Genomic DNA, 19,268 nt, shown 5'->3' with positions numbered 1-19,268 from the left:
TACACTTTCCCTGTATTTCTTGTCTTACCCTCTGTCACTTTATTAGAATAAAAAGCACCCAAAGTTAATCTAACCTCCTCTTCCCTCCTTCCATCTCTCTTTTTTTAATTTTATTTTTTACATTTAACCTTTATTTAACTAGGCAAGTTAGTTAAGAACAAATTCTTATTTGCAATGATAGCCTACACCGGCCAAACCTGGACGACGCTGGGCCAATTGTGCGCCGCCCTACAGCCTGGAATCAAACCAGGGTGTCTGTAGTGACGCCTCTAGCACTGAGATGCAGTGCCTTAGACAGCTGCGCCACTTGGGATTTCTCTCTCTCTCACTCACTCACTCACTCACTCACTCACTCACTCACTCACTCACTCACTCACTCACTCACTCACTCACTCACTCACTCTTTCACACTCTCTCTCACACTCTCTCTCTCTCTCTCTCTCTCTCACTCTCTCTCTCTCACACTCTCTCTCTCATTCATTCACTCACTCACTCACACTCACTCAATCACTTACTCTCTTCATCTCCTCCATCTCTCCTTCCCTCTCAGTCTCAGAAGGACCCAGCCGCCATAGACAAGATCATGAAGGATCTGGACCAGAATGGTGATGGGAAGGTGAGCTTTGAGGAGTTTGTCTCTCTGGTGGTGGGCCTCTCCATCGCCTGTGAACAGATCTACCAGCTCCACACCCAGAAGGTTGCTGCCAAGAAGTGAAGGAGGACAGGACAAGGAGAAAGAGAAGCAGAGATGGCTGTTTTTATATATGTCATTTTTATAAATAAGTCTTACTGTTGTGAATAAACAACGGCTGTCCCAAACTGTATCTCTGTTTGTCACATTTGTTGTATTTGGCCTGTAATTTGTCCCATACGTGTAAGACAGAATAGACAGTGCCAGTCACGATCCATCCATCCTCAGTTTTCTCCTATCACAGCCATTAAACTCTTTAACTGTTTTAAAGTCACCATTGGCCTCATGGTGAAATCCCTGAGCAGTTTCTTCCTCTCCAGCAACTGAGTTAGGAAGACACCTTTATCTTTATAGTGACTGGGTGTATTGATACACCATCCAAAGTGTAATTAATAACTTCACCATGCTCAAAGGGCTATTCAATGTCTGCTTTTTATTTTTACCCATCTACCACTCGGTGACATTCTTTGCAAGGCATTGGAAAACCTCTTTGTAGTTTAATGTGTGTTTGAAATTCATTGCTCGACTGAGGGACCTTATAGATAATTGTATTTATTTTTTTTACAATATCATTATTGGCATTTTTTTTGCAATTTAACAATCATCAGCAAAATATGACAATCAGACAATGCCCCATCATTCCCCCATCCTTACAGATAATTGTAGGTGTGGAGATGAGGTAGTCATTCAAAAATCATGTTAAACACTATTATTGCACATAGATTACATGAAACTTATTATGATTTGTTAAGCACATTTTTACTCCTGAACTTATTTAGGCTTGCCATAACAAAGGGGTTAAATACTTACTGACTCAAGACATTTCAGCTTTTCATTTTTCATTAATTTGTCAACATTTCTATAAATAATCATTCCACTTTGTCATTTTATGGGGTATTGTGTGTAGGCCAGAGACACAACATCTAAATTTAATCAATTTTAACGCTGTAAAACAACAACATTCGGAAAGGAGGCACGTAAACACCCAAACCAAAAGAGAATGGGTTTCAAACGGGTACTGAAAGACACCCATGAAAGTTGGCAAAGCAACTAAAACAGGGTTATAAAAGACACCCACAAAGGATGCCCGCTAGATTTGCCTTAGAAAATACAAATTTAAGGAAAAACCCACACTGTCACACCCTGATCTGTTTCACCTGTCTTTGTGCTTGTCTCCACCCCCCGCCAGGTGTCGCCCATCTTCCCCGTTAACCCCGGTGCATTTATACCTGTGTTTTCTGTTTGTCTGTTGCCAGTTCGTCTTATCTAGTCATGCCTACCAACGGTTTTCCTGTACTCCTGTTTTCGCTCTAGTCCCTGTTTTCCCAGTTTTGAATATTCTGAGCCTGCCTGCCGTTCTGTACCTCTTGGACTCTGCTCTGGATTACTGACCTCTGCCTGCCCTGGACCTGTCGTTTGCCTGCACCCTGTTTTGTAAATAAACAAGTTATTTCAAACTGTCTGTATCTGGGTCTTATCCTGAGCTGTGATACACACCACCTTAGGATAGGGACTTATAAAGGACATGGACTCTGGTTTTATTGAGTCTGTCACAATGTCTTTGAGAACTCAACTTGATCGGCTCTCTCAAGTTAACCTCGTGGGTCGTTTTGCTTGGCAGAAAATGACATTACTGGGTGATTTTGTATTCACCAAGATAGGGTTCTTAAGTTGTTTTTGCCGGCCGTTGTGACTAAGCCCCCTCTTACTTTTTGTGTGTTCAGGATCGTAAAGTTTACCTTTGAGAAACATACTGTTCCTGACATCTAGCTGGAAAAGGAATTAGGCAGCTGAATCTAAATGACCAGTTGAGGAGGAATCAGGTGGTGCTGGCAAGTCAAGTACAGTTTGGAGACCAAATACCTGATGACTCAACACTCAGGAAAAAAACACAGGATCTTTCCCTACAAGTTGGACCGCATCATCCTGGACTGTAGTAGTGTGAGAATAGGGACTCTATGCAGAATGGTGATCATGCTGGTCATTGTAAGTACTCCTGCTTATTCCCTCCTGTTTTCTGGAATCTTCCAACTGTGTTTTCAGGAGAACCTTGGAAGTTTACAAAAGTTACTGGAATTTAGCCAACCTAACAGTATGTGACGTTCTAGTGCTTTGTGACCCAAGTCCTGAGGTGGACACTCTGGAGAAGGTGAGTCTGCAGAGCTGATTAGCTGTGAGTGGTGCAGCTTGAGGAAGCTGTCCGTTCTCTTCTTCCAGACCAGCCCAGAGGAATGTCTGCGGCTTGGCACCTAGTTCAAAATGACCCACCACGAGGGAGGTACGAGGCCTGCAGACGCTCCACATACAGGTGTCAGTCAAACTGTGGACAACCCATGCCAGTTGCTAACATCAGTAGTCTGTACATAGATGGATGAATATTTGTTGTTTACAAAACTTATCAACATTGATCTCTGTTTGGAGAATCCTTTGTCATATATTTTTGCTAATAAACCAAGTCTGTTACCTCACGTTCAACAAGTTCCCCACCAAACTGTCATTTGATGAAGCTGCCAGGAGATTGGTCAGCTATAACAAAGCAACAAAAGAAAAGGTGAGTGCTGTCTGAGACTAGCTAACAAAATATGTCGCTCCTATTGCTTTCTTCGAAATCAGATTTTCAACTAACAATTTATTTTAAACAATCCCTTCACCAAGATCTTTTGGTTGCATCCCTTTCATGTAAGTAACAACAACAACTACACTAAAACTAACAACACATGGGCTCCAACGGTGCAGAGGCGCATGGCCACACGGCAGCAGACCGTCACGTTCTTGGATTATGACAGAGACGATGATATGGCCGAGCTCCAACCCATCTTCACTGGACCAATCATAAAGTACGAGGTTTATCTATCTCCTAGTCCTGTGTCATGTTTATTAGGCACCAAACAGAAAAAATTGACTGAAATAGGGAGGGATTATCTGAAATTGTCCAATAAGAAGCGCTCGTTTTCATTTTCTGTTGCAAAGCATTTTGCTTCGGTGTGCCCTAATGAATACAAACAACCCTGTCATAAGTAGAATTGTAATGTGTTTGTTCCGGATGGTAATCAGTGGATGATTGTGCTGTAGGTTGATGGTGTACCCCCCTGCTCCGTCCAAGGGGGGCATATCGGTGACTAACGAATAACGCTATTACTTAATTACTAACCAAGAAGAGAAAGTTTGAAAAGGTGTTCCCGGTCATCGCATACGATAGTCCCATTTCTGAGTGTGCTTATCTGATTCAACTAGCATTGTTTTACAGAGCTAATAGAAGAATGTAGCTAGCTACCTAAGCACGATTGAATATAACACCATGAAGGTGGGCCTCCCTGTGGCTCAATTGGTAGAGCATGGTGTTTGCAATGGTGTTTGCAACGCCAGGGTTGTGGGTTCGATTCCCACAGGGGGCCAGTATGGAAGAAAAAAAAAAACGTATGAAATGTATTCATTCACTACTGTAAGTCGCTCTGGATAAGAGCGTCTGCTAAATGACTAAAATGAAAAATGAAACTTATTTTTGTTCTTGTCACTGACAGTCATGTAGTAGACCTTTTCTCTATTGTACTGTGCTGCAACTGCAATGTGATTCATTTACCAGCAAGAAAAAACCAACATGAAGTTTCCAGGATGTATATTATTACATCTCATTTCACAGCCTTTTCAAATGATTGGACAATAGTTAAATATTCCTACAATATTTCTCTCTAATATGGACCATCCCCATGTATGTCAATAAGCTACATTACTTAATTTAGGACTGGCCCCATTGGGTTTGGGGTGCACTTCCTTCTCTACTTAAATGTTGTTTGCTTGTCCATGTGTCCAGGTTGATTGATATACCTGAACTGACATCCTATTAAATCATATTATTAGCATTGCCTCTGTCATGTCTAGGTTCAGCTGTAAATCTAAACTGTTCAAAAAAGCCTTGTCTGTTTCATAGGTATAGCAGTGTTGTTATCACTGGCTCAAAGTCCCACATAGTGGGCCCTGTGTTTCAATCGTCTTAGGTTAGGAGTGGTGATTTAAGGATCAGTTTTGCCTTTTTAGATCACAATGAATTAAATGACATGGACAGTGGGACCTGATCCTAGATCAGCGCTATTCATCTGAGATGCTTTATATATACAACCCCAGAGCCCTGGCTATAACAACTGTATTTGACCGTATTATCATTATTCATTCATCCTGCAGGATTGTAATCACAGCGGGCCTGTTCTGATAAACCATCTTCCAAAAAGGCCTGTAATGAGGACAATGAAGAGTAGTTGGAAAAATTCCCATCCTCTTTTGTGGATGTGACGGCATTCAGTACTGTATATTGTCCACTAGAGGGTGAGAAAGCTTCAGCAATCACTGCTTCCCTTCCATTCAAAGGGGTTTTCTTATTTGGGCAAAAGGCTGTCCTCTCTCCTCTGTCCTCTCCTCTGTGTCCCGGAAACCGATAAGTAGTCGAGGAGTATGTCAATTAATTAGTAAGCAAGCAGAAGATGGTCATCCCCTCCTCGATAGCCTCCTTTTGTGAGGAAACACAAGGGGATCCTACCACGGAATAGTTTTGATATCGGCCACACCCCCTTTGAATCGACTGTTTCCATCCATGTTCCTTCTCCTCGATTTACCTTTGACCTTTTTCAAAAGGATCCGAGGAGAGGACGGAGGAATTAGGAAAACCAATTGAGAAAAGGCCCTTGACAAAATAGATTGTGTCCTTCCTTCTTGTGTCCAGGCTTCTTGAGACGGAGTAATAACATCTGACGTGGTTGGTTCAGGTGTATAAGCTATATGTGTATACAGCTGTATCCATCATATGGGTGGATCCCTGCTTACACCTATTTGTGTTAACTTGAATCTAACAACTTGTTATCAAAGATTATTTCAAAGAAGGGAGGAAGGAAGGATGCTATTTGAAAAGGACCTAATTTTCTTGTCTTTTGTAGGCTGATCAACGGTAGCCATAGGCTTTACGAGAGCCTGTAGTATTTTTTTATTTGAGGAGAATTGTGATGCGTAAAGACATGTAAGCCTACTTGTTGAAGCCAATTACAACAGTGTTGTTATTACTCGTACCTGAAGCCTAAGTTATTTAAGAAACTGTAGTATTAATTGGAGTTGATGACAATGCAGCGACCTTCAATAGCCTACAGAACTTGAGGAAACCGCATGCTGCATTAAGCCATGAAACGTGTTGATTTGCCAGTCAGTGACTAAGCCCCCGTCACACCTCCAACTTATTTATTCACCAAATAACCCAGCCCTTTCATGCCACAGCCAGCTATTGCTCTCATAATTCTTGCTGTGAAAATGGCAAAAATATTTCTGACACCCCAGATCTGTAGTGCTACTGCCAGCGCTAAGATTTACCATTGAGTTAGGTTTGTTAACATAGAGCCCTCTGCGTTGTTAGGCGCAAACATATCCATATTTTGTAACTGTACATTAAGTACTGTACTTTATTCATACCACAAGGGTCAATTGTGCAGCCAGCAATGCAAATAAATTAAACAACATATTTTCTAAATTTAAGTAAAAACCTGTAGACCACAGTTTGTAGAGAGCAGACCTGGGTTCAAATACTAATGTATTTGGGTATTTGGTATTAAAAATAATGTTTCTGTGTATTTTAGGATTTTCATGAAGCCAAGATCAATGATATAAAGAATGATGGGAAAAAAACTTTGGAGTACTTGAAATGATGGGCAGAAAGACACAAATTCAACTCCATCTTTCATCGAATCAGATGGCTTATTCATCACAAAACCATTTGATGTTGCCAATTATTTTAATGATTATTTCATTGGCAAAGTGGGCTTAGGCAGGAAATGCCAACAACGAACAGTGAGCAATTATATTCATGCATAAAAAAACGAATAATTAAAGAAAAGCAGTGCAAGTTTGAATTTTGTAAAGTTAATGTGGGAAAGGTGGAAAAATTCTTGTTATCGATCAATAATGACAAACCTCCTGGCATTGACAACTTAGATGGAAAGCTACTGAGGTTGGCAGCTGACTCTATAGCCACTCCTATCTGTCATATTTTTAATCTGAGCCTGGAGGAAAATCTTTGTCCTCAGGCCTGGATGGAAGCCAAAGTAATTCCACTACCCAAGAGTGGTAAAGCGGCCTTTACTGGTTCTAACCGCAGACCTATAAGCTTGCTGCCAGCTCTTAGCAAACTGTTGGAAAAAATAGTGTTTGACCAAATACAATGCTATCTCTCTGTAAACAAATTAACAACAGACTTTCAGCATGCTTATAGAGAAGGGGACTCAACATGTACTGCACTGACACAAATGACTGATGATTGGTTGAAATAAATCGATAATAAGATTGTGGGAGCTGTACTGTTAGATTTCAGTGCAGCCTTTGATATTATTGACCATAACCTGTTGTTGAAAAAACTTAAATGCTATGGCGTTTCAACCTCTGCCATAATGTGGATTCTGATATATCTATCTAATAGAACTCAAAGGGTTTTCTTTAATGGAAGCTTCTCTAATGTCAAACATGTAAAGTGTGGTGTACCGCAGGGCAGCTCTCTAGCCCCTTTACTCTTTCTATTTTTACCAATGACCTGGCATTAAACAAAGCATGTGTGTCCATGTATGCTGATGATTCAACCACATACGCCTTCCCTGTAGCTCAGTTGGTAGAGCATTGTGTTTGCAATGCCAGGGTTGTGGGTTCGATTCCCATAGGGGGCCATGTATGAAATGTATGCATTCACTACTGTAAGTTGCTCTGGATAAGAGTGTCTGCTAAATGACTAAATGTAATACGCATCAGCAATCACAGCTAATAAAGTCACTGAAACCCTTAAAGAGTTGCAGTCTGTTTTGGAATGGGTGGCCAGTAATAAACTGTTCCTGAACATCTCTAAAACTAAGAGCATTGTATTTGGTACAAATCATTCCTTAAGTGCTAGACCTCAGCTGAATCTGGTAATGGATTGTGGCTGCTGAACAAGATGAGGAGACTAAATTACTTGGTGTTACCTTAGATTGTAAACTGTCATGGTCAAAACATATAGATTCAATGGTTGTAAAGATGGGGCGAGGTCTAGCCATAATAGAGATGCTCTGCAAGGAAAGACCTAGTTAAGCTGCACTAGTAGTAGTACTAGTAGTAGTACTAGAGCTGGTATACCAATAGTAGTACTGCTAGAGCATGCATACTAATAGTAATAGTACTAGAGCAGGCATACTAATAGTAGTACTACTAGAGCATGCATACTAATAGTAGTACAACTAGAGCATGCATACTAATAGTAGTACAACTAGAGCAGGCATACTAATAGTGATAGTACTAGAGCATGCATACTCATAGCCGTACTACTAGATCAGGCATACTAATAGCGGTACTACTAGAGCAGGCATACTAATAGCGGTACTACTAGAGCATGCATACTAATAGTAGTACAACTAGAGCAGGCATACTAATAGTGGCACTACTAGAGCGGGCATACTAATAGTAGTACTACTAGAGCAGGCATACTAATGGTAGTACTACTAGAGCAGGCACACTAATGGTAGTACTACTAGAGCAGGCATACTAATAGTAGTACTACTAGAGCGGGCATACTAACAGTAGTACTACTAGAGCGGGCATACTAATAGTGGTACTACTAGAGCAGGCATACTAATAGTAGTACTACTAGAGCAGGCATACGAATAGTAGTACTACTAGAGCAGGCATACGAATAGTAGTACTACTAGAGCAGGCATACTAATAGTAATAGTACTAGAGCGGGCATACTAATAGTAGTACTACAAGAGCATGCATACTAATACTAGTACTACTAGAGCATGCATACTAATAGTAATAGTACTAGAGCGGGTATACTAATAGTGGTACTACTAGAGCAGGCATACTAATAGTAGTACTACTAGAGCATGCATACTAATAGTAGTACTACTAGAGCAGGCATACTAATAGTAGTACTACTAGAGCAGGCATACTAATAGTGGTACTACCAGAGCAGGCATACTAATAGTAGTACTACTAGAGCATGCATACGAGTAGTAGTACTACTAGAGCATGCATACTAATAGTAATAGTACTAGAGCGGGCATACTAATAGTGGTACTACTAGAGCGGGCATACTAATAGTAGTACTACTAGAGCATGCATACTAATAGTAGTACTACTAGAGCAGGCATAGTAATAGTAGTACTGCTAGAGCAGGCATACTAATAGTAATAGTACTAGAGCAGGCATACTAATAGTAGTACTACTAGAGCATGCATACTAATAGTAATAGTACTAGAGCGGGTATACTAATAGTGGTACTACTAGAGCAGGCATAGTAATAGTACTAGAGCAGGCATACTAATAGTAGTACTACTAGAGCAGTATTACTAATCATAGTACTACTAGAGCATACATACTAATAGCAGTACTACTAGAGCATGCATCCTAATATTAATAGTACTGGAGCGGGCATACTAATAGTGGTACTACTAGAGCAGGCATACTAATAGTGGTACTACTAGAGCAGACATACTAATAGTAGTACTACTAGAGCAGGCATACTAATAGTAGTACTACTTGAGCAGGCATCTTAATAGTGGTACTACCAGAGCGGGCATACTAATAGTGGTACTACCAGAGCGGGCATACTAATAGTAGTACTACTAGAGCATGCATACTAATAGTAGTACTACTAGAGCATGCATAAGAATAGTAGTACTACTAGAGCATGCATAAGAATAGTAGTACTACTAGAGCATGCATACTAATAGTAGTACTACTAGAGCATGCATACTAATAGTAATAGTACTACTAGAGCATGCATACTAATAGTAATAGTACTAGAGCGGGCATACTAATAGTGGTACTACTAGAGCGGGCATACTAATAGTGGTACTACTAGAGCAGGCATACTAATAGTAGTACTACTAGAGCATGCATACTAATAGTAGTACTACTAGAGCATGCATACTAATAGTAGTACTACTAGAGCATGCATACTAATAGTAGTACTACTAGAGCAGGCATACTAATAGTAGTACTACTAGAGCGGGCATACTAATAGTGGTACTACCAGAGCATGCATACTAATAGTAGTACTACTAGAGCATGCATACTAATAGTAGTACTACTAGAGCATGCATACTAATAGTAGTACTACTAGAGCAGGCATACTAATAGTAGTACTACTAGAGCAGGCATACTAATAGTGGTACTACCAGAGCGGGCATACTAATAGTGGTACTACCAGAGCGGGCATACTAATAGTAGTACTACTAGAGCATGCATACTAATAGTAGTACTACTAGAGCATGCATAAGAATAGTAGTACTACTAGAGCATGCATAAGAATAGTAGTACTACTAGAGCATGCATACTAATAGTAGTACTACTAGAGCAGGCATACTAATAGTAATAGTACTACTAGAGCATGCATACTAATAGTAATAGAGCGGGCATACTAATAGTGGTACTACTAGAGCAGGCATACTAATAGTAATAGTACTAGAGCAGGCACACTAATAGTAGTATTAATAGAGCATGCATACTAATAGTAGTACTACTAGAGCATGCATACTAATAGTAATAGTACTAGAGCGGGCATACTAATAGTAGTACTACTTGAGCTGGCATACTAATAGTAATAGTACTAGAGCAGGCAGGGGAGTGAAACAGGACAGAGAGGAGGGGACAACTTTTTGGAATGAAAATGCAGCCCAGGGTTTTGTAGCAGAGCGATGGAAAATGGTGGTTAGGTTACGCAACAGTTGGGCTGGATAAATAAGAGGCGTGCTCTCTGTGGTGATTTAAACAGGGGCACGCTCTAACAAACACACACACACACAAATAAGGGCATGCCTCAGAGCTGTGACTCATATTACCCATTTTTAGAGCAGTCTGGAATCTCCACAGCTCCACTTTCCACACAGTTTGTAGAGTACAAACCAATCCCAGGTTTGTGAAAGGCAACATGGAGGGCTACAACATGTTGGAGTGTTATAACATAGAGGGTTACCACAGCTGGGGCCTGGCCTATTAAACAAGCAAATACCTGCCAAATACAATTAAGGAATAAGCTTCTCTCTTTCACACCCTCAAAACAAGATAGAACATAATCTTGACCTTTAAAACATGAATTCATGCAAATGATAGCGTTGGCACATGACCATTTGAGATCAAGTCTGATGGAGCAGGTTGGGTGGAGCTGACATCATTTTCAGGGCATCAATGGCTGCTTGTGGGCTGATCATGTGTCTGCTCTGCTTGAGGGGGTGTTTTTCACTTTAAGAGGAAGCTTCTCTTCTCTCTGTCTCACATCAGTCTCACACCAGGACCCAGCCTGTCAGCTACACATATCATAGATCCTATCTTCTGCTCTGAGGTGAGTAGAGAGGGAGGGAGGAAGGGGGAGTGGGGCTGCTGCAACTCACAGATAGAGGAACATAGAGGGAAGGAGCAGGGAGAAAGGAGAGAGTTAGGAACATAGAGATAGAACTGTTCTATTATATACGGTTAGGAATGAGGGAATGAAAAAGGAGAGAAGTTGGAATCAGGGAATGAGAGAGATGAGAATTGTATAGATGGGCGGGACATGTTGAATGAATGGACTGAATACGGAACATAGCGATGTGTGTGTGTGTGTGTGGGGGGGGGTGAATGAAGAACAGATGAATCAGCCATTGCATTATAAAGTGCCAATAACTATACATTTGCAACTGTTTGCTAAATCAATGTTTCAATGTGATTATTTTATACGTTGCATTAATTTAGTCAGGAAATACCAGCTGTAAACAGACTGTAGAACAACGCGGTCTAGACCTGAACACATTCCATTCCCTGGGTCTTATAACATTACACATGTTTTCATCTTTAGTGTAGCTGAGCCTTCTCTTCCTCTCTCTTGTTGTGAATCATATGTTCCGTGGTAATAACCAGACAGACAGGATGAGTGACATGAGTATTCATCCTATCTTCTCTTCTCCTCCTTCCCCTGCTTTACTCTCTAATCCAATAATCTTCCTCCCTGTGATTTCCTCACTCAAAACTTCCCCTCCACCTGCTTTCCTCCCCCCTCTCTTCCTCTCTTCCCCCTTTTCTCTTTTTTTCTCTTCCTACCCCACACCCCTGCCTCCCTCTCTCTCATCCCCTCTTCCCTACTCTGTCTCCGTCCACCTGCCTCCTCCTCTCTCTCCCCCAGGTACAGTATGTCTCGTCTGGAGAAGGCCATTGTATCCATGGTGGAGGTGTTTGAGGAGTATGCTACAAAGGATAAGAATCGCCAGCTTAGCGGTACAGAGCTCGCAGAGCTGATGAAGAAAGAGCTGGCCAGCCCAGAGTTCCACGTAAGACACAAACACACACACACACACACACACACACACACACACACACACACACAGACTCAGTGTTGTCCTGTATGGCTCAGTTGGTAGAGCATGGCGTTAGTAACACCAGGATAGTGGGTTTGATTCCTGGGACCATCCATACGAGAAATCGATGCACGCATAACTGTAAGTCGCTTTGGATAAAAGTGTCTGCTAAATGGCATATTATTCTATTATCACACAAACACATACACACAGCATATCCACATGTTTTACATATCCATACCACAACATAGTAGTAACGTTTTATTAACATACACATACCACTGCATAATGATGTCTACAAGATACCTAGAAAGCCTACATACCTTCGTGTGTGTGTGTGTGTGCCTGCGTTCGTGTGTCTCAGGGAAAGGTGGAACCAGCAGTGCTCCAGGAAGCGATGACCAACCTGGATAAGAACCATGATGGGGAGATCAACTTCAGAGAGTTCTCCATGTTCTTGGCTACTCTGGCCAGGGGCTACTACAGAGCCAGAAACAAGGGCAAGGGCAACAAGGGCAAGCCTGACAAGCCTGAATGAGGGGCAAAAAATAACCTGTTGGCAGGTGTGGCCAGTATCGAGACACACACACTGCTTTCTATGATAAAAGAGAGAAAATTATACTCTTACTGTATGGTGCTTTTAAGATGTCTTCTCAACATTTCCCCTGTTTTTTAAAATGAAATTTGACTTGCTTACTAGTTGGTGTTGTGTGTTTCATTTTTGCGAATGAGTTGGAACTATAGATTCAGAATTCCTCGAGATGATGTGATGAGCACCAATTCTCAGACATTACAACTGGTACACCCATTAAAGGGATACTGCAGAGCTCTGACAATGTTGTTTTTCTACTTATCCAGAGTCAGATGTGTTTATACGTGCGGTCTCTGCACTAGTTAGAATTGGCACACAACACTACCTTTAACTTCCTTCATACTGCACACAGAGACATAAAAATGATATGCACAAGTTCATCAGACTCTGGGTAAGTAGAAAAAACATCCAAAATCTTAATTGCCAGAATCTCGCAGTATCCATCCATCCCGCTTTCAGTCTGTTACTCTGTTCTACTCATTCTATGGTGAGAACCCGCTTCAGGTGTAGGCTTGGTTTACATATTTTCTTCCCCTCTTTACTCCCCCTCTCATCCAGCCCATGTCCTGAGGACTCCGTGTGTCTCCCTGTGTTAGCGTCACAGTGTTAGATTAGAGGACAGGTATAAAGTTGAGAATAAAGGTAGAAGCCTGATTATGACCTAATGCTTTATGGTCTGAATCCATTCACCTTATGCTCATACCATGTTTCTCACAATAGACTAGAGCCCACAGCTGACACAAATATAGACTGGTTTCACCCTCCCATGAAGCCCCTCCACACCGATCAGTGTGTTGTCTCCTCTTAAGGTTAGAATTAGGGAAGGTAAACTGATCCTAGATCTGTAACTATTGGACTAAATGGAGCTCTTTCAATGTTCAGGTAGTTCGAATAGTAGAATAAGGGTGCACAGGTTAAAAAATGTTTTTTAAAGCATTTTTTTCAGTGGTGGAAAAGTACTCAGTTGTCATATCTGATTAAAAGTAAAGATACCTTAATAGAAAATGACTCAAGTAAAAGTGAAAGTCACCCAGTAAAATACTACTTGAGTAAAAGTCTAAAAGTATTGTTTTAAATACACTTCAGAATCAAAAGTAAATGGAATTGCTAAAATGTACTTGAGTATCAAAAGTAACAGTAAAAGTATAAACCATTTCAAATTGCTCATATTATTAAACAAACCAGATGGCCCAATTTTCTATTTATTGGCAGATAACCAGGGGTACACTCCAACACTCAGACAACAACAAAAAATGAAGCATTTGTGTTTAGTGAGTCCGCCAGATCAGAGGCAGTAGGGATGACCAGGGATGTTCTCTTGATAAGTGTGTGAATTGGAACATTTTCCTGTCAAAATGTAACGAGTCCTTTTGGGTGTCAAGGAAAATGTATGGAATAAAAAGTAAATTATTTTCTTTAGGAATGTAGTGAAGTAAAAGTAAAACTTGGCAAAAATATAAATAGTTAAGTAAATTACAGATACCCCAAAGACTACTTGTCACGGTCGTCGTTGGTAATGGAGGACCAAAACGCAGCAGGTATGTGTACGCGCATCTTGACATTTATTAACTCAGAATGAACACACCAAAACAAAACAAACAACGAAACAGTCTTGAAAGGCTCACTCGGCAAAACAAGAAACAATCTCCCACAAATACACAGACAAACATACCCAACTAATATAGGACTTCCAATCAAAGTCAACACCACACAGCTGCCTTCAATTGGAAGTCCACCCCAATTAACTCAACATAGAAACAGATTACCTAGACTAAACATAGAATTACATAAACAAGGAACAGTGCCCAAAAACCCCGGAATACATAAATCAAATGCCCTTTTAGAAAAAACACCACCCCGAACCACATAAACCAAATACCCTCTGCCACGTCCTGACCAAACTACAATAACAATTAATCCTTATACTGGCCAGGACGTGACACTACTAAAGTAGTGCTTTAATGTATTTTTACTTAAAGTACTTTACACCACTGCATTTTTGTGCTTTTCTTTCTTTTTTTTTTTTTACATTTATTGAATTAAATATCTAAGTTCAATGCCTTTTTAGAGGTATGCACCCTTGTTCTACTACTTGATCTACAGTCTACAATACTTTTTCTGGGTAAGCACCATAGCTTATATACAGCTCATATAACAATACATTTTCTGGGTAAGCACCATAGCTCATATACAGCTCATATAACAATACTTCCAAAATCTTAATTGCCAGAATCTCGCAGTATCCATCCGTCCCGCTTTCAGTCTGTTACTCTGTTCTACTCATTCTATGGTGAGAATCCGCTTCAGGTGTAGGCCTGGTTTACATATTTTCTTCCCCTCTTTACTCATATTCTTCCCCTCTTTACTTACATATTGGACTAAATGGAGCCCTTTTAATGTTCTGATCAGGTAATATGAATAGTAGAATATGGGTGCACAGGTAAAACAAATGTTTTTGAAAAGTATTTTTTAAATTTTTATTTATTTATTTATTTATTGAATAACTAAGTTCTATTCCTTTTTAGAAGTGTGCACCCTTGTTCTACTACTTGATCTACAGTCTACAATACATTTTCTGGGTAAGCACCGTAGCTCATATACAGCTCATATAACAACTCCTGAACAGAATGTTCTGATCAGAACAGGGTGATTCTATGGACCTGTCACGTCCTGGCCAGTATATAAGGTTAATTGTTTTGTAGTTTGGTCAGGGCGTGGCAGGGGGTATTTGTTTTATGTGGTTCGGGGTGTTGTGTTTGTGTAAAGGGTGTTTGATTTAGTATTTCCGGGTTTTGGTTTATGTTTAGTTAATTCTAGGGTTAGTCTAGTGTGTGTGTTTCTATGTTTGGTTGATTGGGGTTGGGACTCTCAGTTGAAGGCAGGTGTTGTCTATCTGCCTTTGATTGAGAGTCCCATATATTAGGGTGTGTTTGTATGTGTTATTTGTGGGTGATTGTTCTGTGTTTTGCCTTGTGCCTTACCAGACTGTTTTTGTTGATCGTTCGTGTTTTGTTATTTTGTACGTTCATTTTGAAGATAATTAAAAATCAAGATGAGCATTCACGTACCTGCTGCGTTTTGGTCCTCATTCACCGACAACAGCCGTGACAGGACCTTATTACTGCTGCCTTCTGGCTCACTATCTGGATTACATTCTTTGTCCAAAAACACCTCCCTCAGCCTCTAGGATCAAATGGGAGTACACATCCCTCAGCCTCTAGGATCAAATGGGAGAACACCTCCCTCAGCCTCTAGGATCAAATGGGAGAACACCTCCCTCAGCCTCTAGGATCAAATGGGAGAACACCTCCCTCAGCCTCTAGGATCAAATGGGAGAACACCTCCCTCAGCCTCTAGGATCAAATGGGAGAACACCTCCCTCAGCCTCTAGGATCAAATGGGAGAACACCTCCCTCAGCCTCTAGGATCAAATGGGAGAACACCTCCCTCAGCCTCTAGGATCAAATGGGAGAACACCTCCCTCAGCCTCTAGGATCAAATGGGAGAACACCTCACTCAGCCTCTAGGATCAAATAGGAGAACACCTCCCTCAGCCTCTAGGATCAAATGGGCGAACACCTCCCTCAGCCTCTAGGATCAAATGGGAGAACACCTCTCTCAGCCTCTAGGATCAAATGGGAGAACACCTCTCTCAGCCTCTAGGATCAAATGGGAGCACACTTCCCTCAGCCTTTAGGATCAAATGGGCGAACACCTCCCTCAGCCTCGAGGATCAAATAGGAGAACACCTCCCTCAGCCTCTAGGATCAAATGGGAGAACATCTCCCTCAGCCTCTAGGATCAAATGGGAGAACACCTCCCTCAGCCTCTAGGATAAAATGGGAGAACACCTCCCTCAGTCTCTAGGATAAAATGGGAGAACACCTCCCTCAGCCTCTAGGATCAAATGGGAGAACACCCCCCTCAGCCTCTAGGATCGAATGGGAGAACACCTCTCTCAGTCTTTAGGATCAAATGGGAGAACACCTCCCTCAGCCTCTAGGATCAAATGGGAAAACACCTCTCTCAGTCTTTAGGATCAAATGGGAGAACACCTCCCTCAGTCTTTAGGATCAAATGAGAAAACACCTCTCTCAGCCTCTAGGATCAAATGGGAGAACATCTCTCTCAGCCTCTAGGATCAAATGGGAGAACACCTCTCTCAGCCTCTAGGATCAAATGAGAGAACACCTCCCTCAGCCTCTAGGCTCAAATGAGAGAACACCTCTCTCAGCCTCTAGGATCAAATGAGAGAACACCTCCCTCAGCCTCTAGGATCAAATGGGAGAACACCTCTCTCAGCCTCTAAGATCAAATGGAGGCCACCTCTCTCAGCCTCTAGGATCAAATGAGAGAACACCTCCCTCAGCCTCTAGGATCAAATGGGAGAACACCTCCCTCAGCCTCTAGGATCAAATGAGAGAACACCTCTCTCAGCCTCTAGGATCAAATGGGAGAACACCTCTCTCAGCCTCTAGGATCAAATGGGAGAACATCTCTCTCAGCCTCTAGGATCAAATGGGAGAACACCTCTCTCAGCCTCTAGGATCAAATGAGAGAACACCTCTCTCAGCCTCTAGGATCAAATGGGAGAACACCTCTCTCAGCCTCTAGGATCAAATGGGAGAACACCTCCCTCAGCCTCTAGGATCAAATGAGAGAACATCTCCCTCAGCCTCTAGGATCAAATAGGAGAACACCTCCCTCAGCCTCTAGGATCAAATGAGAGAACACCTCCCTCAGCCTCTAGGATCAAATGAGAGAACATCTCCCTCAGCCTCTAGGATCAAATGGGAGAACACCTCCCTCAGCCTCTAGGATCAAATGGGAGAACACCTCCCTCAGCCTCTAGGATCAAATGGGAGAACACCTCCCTCAGCCTCTAGGATCAAATGAGAGAACATCTCCCTCAGCCTCTAGGATCAAATGGGAGAACACCTCCCTCAGCCTCTAGGATCAAATGGGAGAACATCTCCCTCAGCCTCTAGGATCAAATGGGAGAACACCTCCCTCAGTCTCTAGGATCAAATGAGAGAACATCTCCCTCAGCCTCTAGGATGAAATGGGAGAACACCTCCCTCAGCCTCTAGGATCAAATGGGAGAACACCTCCCTCAGCCTCTAGGATCAAATGAGAGAACACCTCTCTCAACCTCTAGGATCAAATGAGGGAACACCTCCCTCAACTCTAGGATCAAATGAGGGAACACCTCCCTCAACTCTAGGATCAAATGAGAGGACACCTCCCTCAACCTCTAGGATCAAATGAGAGAACACCCCTCCCTCATGAATTATCAGCGTTATCTTATCTTAGTAGTTATGTCAAGTACTACTTTTTCCAGTGGACAGGAGCAGTAGAATGACCTGTATCTCAGAGACTTCCTAGGTTAAAGGGAAGGTCCTGTCAGTGATCAGCTCTTGTAGGCCTCTAATTGGCACAAATTATCAGGGGTCCAAATGGCCAAACACCTTGCACGTGAATATCTCTTTATCTGTGTGTGTACCTGTGTGAGTCCGTACTTGCATGCTTGTATGTGTGTGTGTGTGTGTGTGTGTGTGTGTGTGTGTGTGTGTGTGTGTGTGTGCGCCTGTGTGTGCTCGTGTGTGTGTGTGTGTGTGTGTGTGTGTGTGTGTGTGTGTGTGTGTGTGTGTGTGTGTGTGTGTGTGTGTGTGTGTACGACAGTGTGATAAACACCTGTATCTAAATGGGAATGGATCTGTATCTCTAAGGTGTGAACCATTGTTTCATATAGTAATGTAAATCAATGTGTAGTTATGAGTTGAAGTACAGTAACCACTACTTTTACTTCACCATCACTCATATGTTAATGACCGTCTATAAAGCACTATGTATTTGTACCACTATCTATTCATTGCTAATGGCTTTGACCGCACTGTCAACATGACCATGCCAATAAAGTTTGTTAGGTTTGAATCACTAGGTGTGGTTCTTGTTTGCAGGGTGTGTGAACTCCAAGTGACCCAAGACCCAAGCCTAATCACTGCAGTTGTCACACTATTAAGACTATGCAGCTATACAGTCACTGACTCACACACCCTGAATCCCATGGTCTGTGTGCGTGTGTGTGTGTGCGTGTGTGTGTGTGAGTGTGTCTATAGCAGTGTGCTACTTTCCCTATGATTCAATTGTTTAGTAGTTCACATTCAAATAGGCTGCCCTGACTCCCTGACCATAAAGTCTCCCTGTTGTTTGTGGAGATACAGTCCCTGCCCTGTCTTGACAGCATTGGCCTGTGTTCCTTGTCAAATATATGCCTAGGATAGTCTGTTGAGCTGTTAGGGAGGGACCTCTGTAGTGCCATGCAAAACTAGCAAGCCGCTGTAGGAGCTATGTAACCCGAGCTAATCTAACCTGCTCCTAGTGCTGCCTGCAGGCCTTAGAGCTAGGCTACAGGACCTCATACCTCACCGAACTGGTAGAGAAATCATTCATTTGTTTTGTGTGATTGTCCCATGGTTGGACATTCTACTAAATTCAAGATATATATGCATCCCATCGCCGTTATCTAATGAGCACCAATTTCACGCTTCATTTAAAAAATGACCATGCCAATAAAGTTTATTAGGTTTGAATCACTAGGTGTGGTTCTTGCTCCTGGTGTGTGGGTGTGTGCATGTGTGGGAGTGCGTGTGTGTGTGAA

General features: G+C 41.9%; 2 protein-coding genes across 3 annotated transcripts in view; both read left to right on the top strand.

The window, feature by feature from the left end:
- The window catches only part of LOC106606009 (protein S100-A1), a 36,163-nt gene extending 35,341 nt beyond the window's left edge, over positions 1-822 (top strand). For both annotated transcript variants that reach the window (XM_045718912.1, XM_045718911.1), the window contains exon 3: positions 551-822. In XM_045718912.1, the coding sequence (XP_045574868.1) occupies positions 551-715 (165 nt within the window). In that variant the 3' untranslated portion in view covers positions 716-822. The remainder of the gene's footprint in view (positions 1-550) is intronic.
- Positions 823-10,683: 9,861 nt separating this feature from the next.
- Positions 10,684-12,658, top strand: s10a5 (S100-A5). The gene is given in 3 exon segments (NM_001141600.1): positions 10,684-11,027; positions 11,844-11,988; positions 12,380-12,658. Coding segments are annotated over 2 exon segments (312 nt in total). The 5' UTR covers positions 10,684-11,027; positions 11,844-11,850; the 3' UTR covers positions 12,554-12,658.
- Positions 12,659-19,268: the final 6,610 nt, after the last annotated feature.

This window comes from Salmo salar, chromosome ssa05 (genome assembly GCF_905237065.1).
Source record: "Salmo salar chromosome ssa05, Ssal_v3.1, whole genome shotgun sequence".
In the NCBI taxonomy this organism is placed as follows: Eukaryota; Metazoa; Chordata; class Actinopteri; order Salmoniformes; family Salmonidae; genus Salmo; species Salmo salar.
This window is presented reverse-complemented; position numbering and strand designations above follow the sequence as displayed.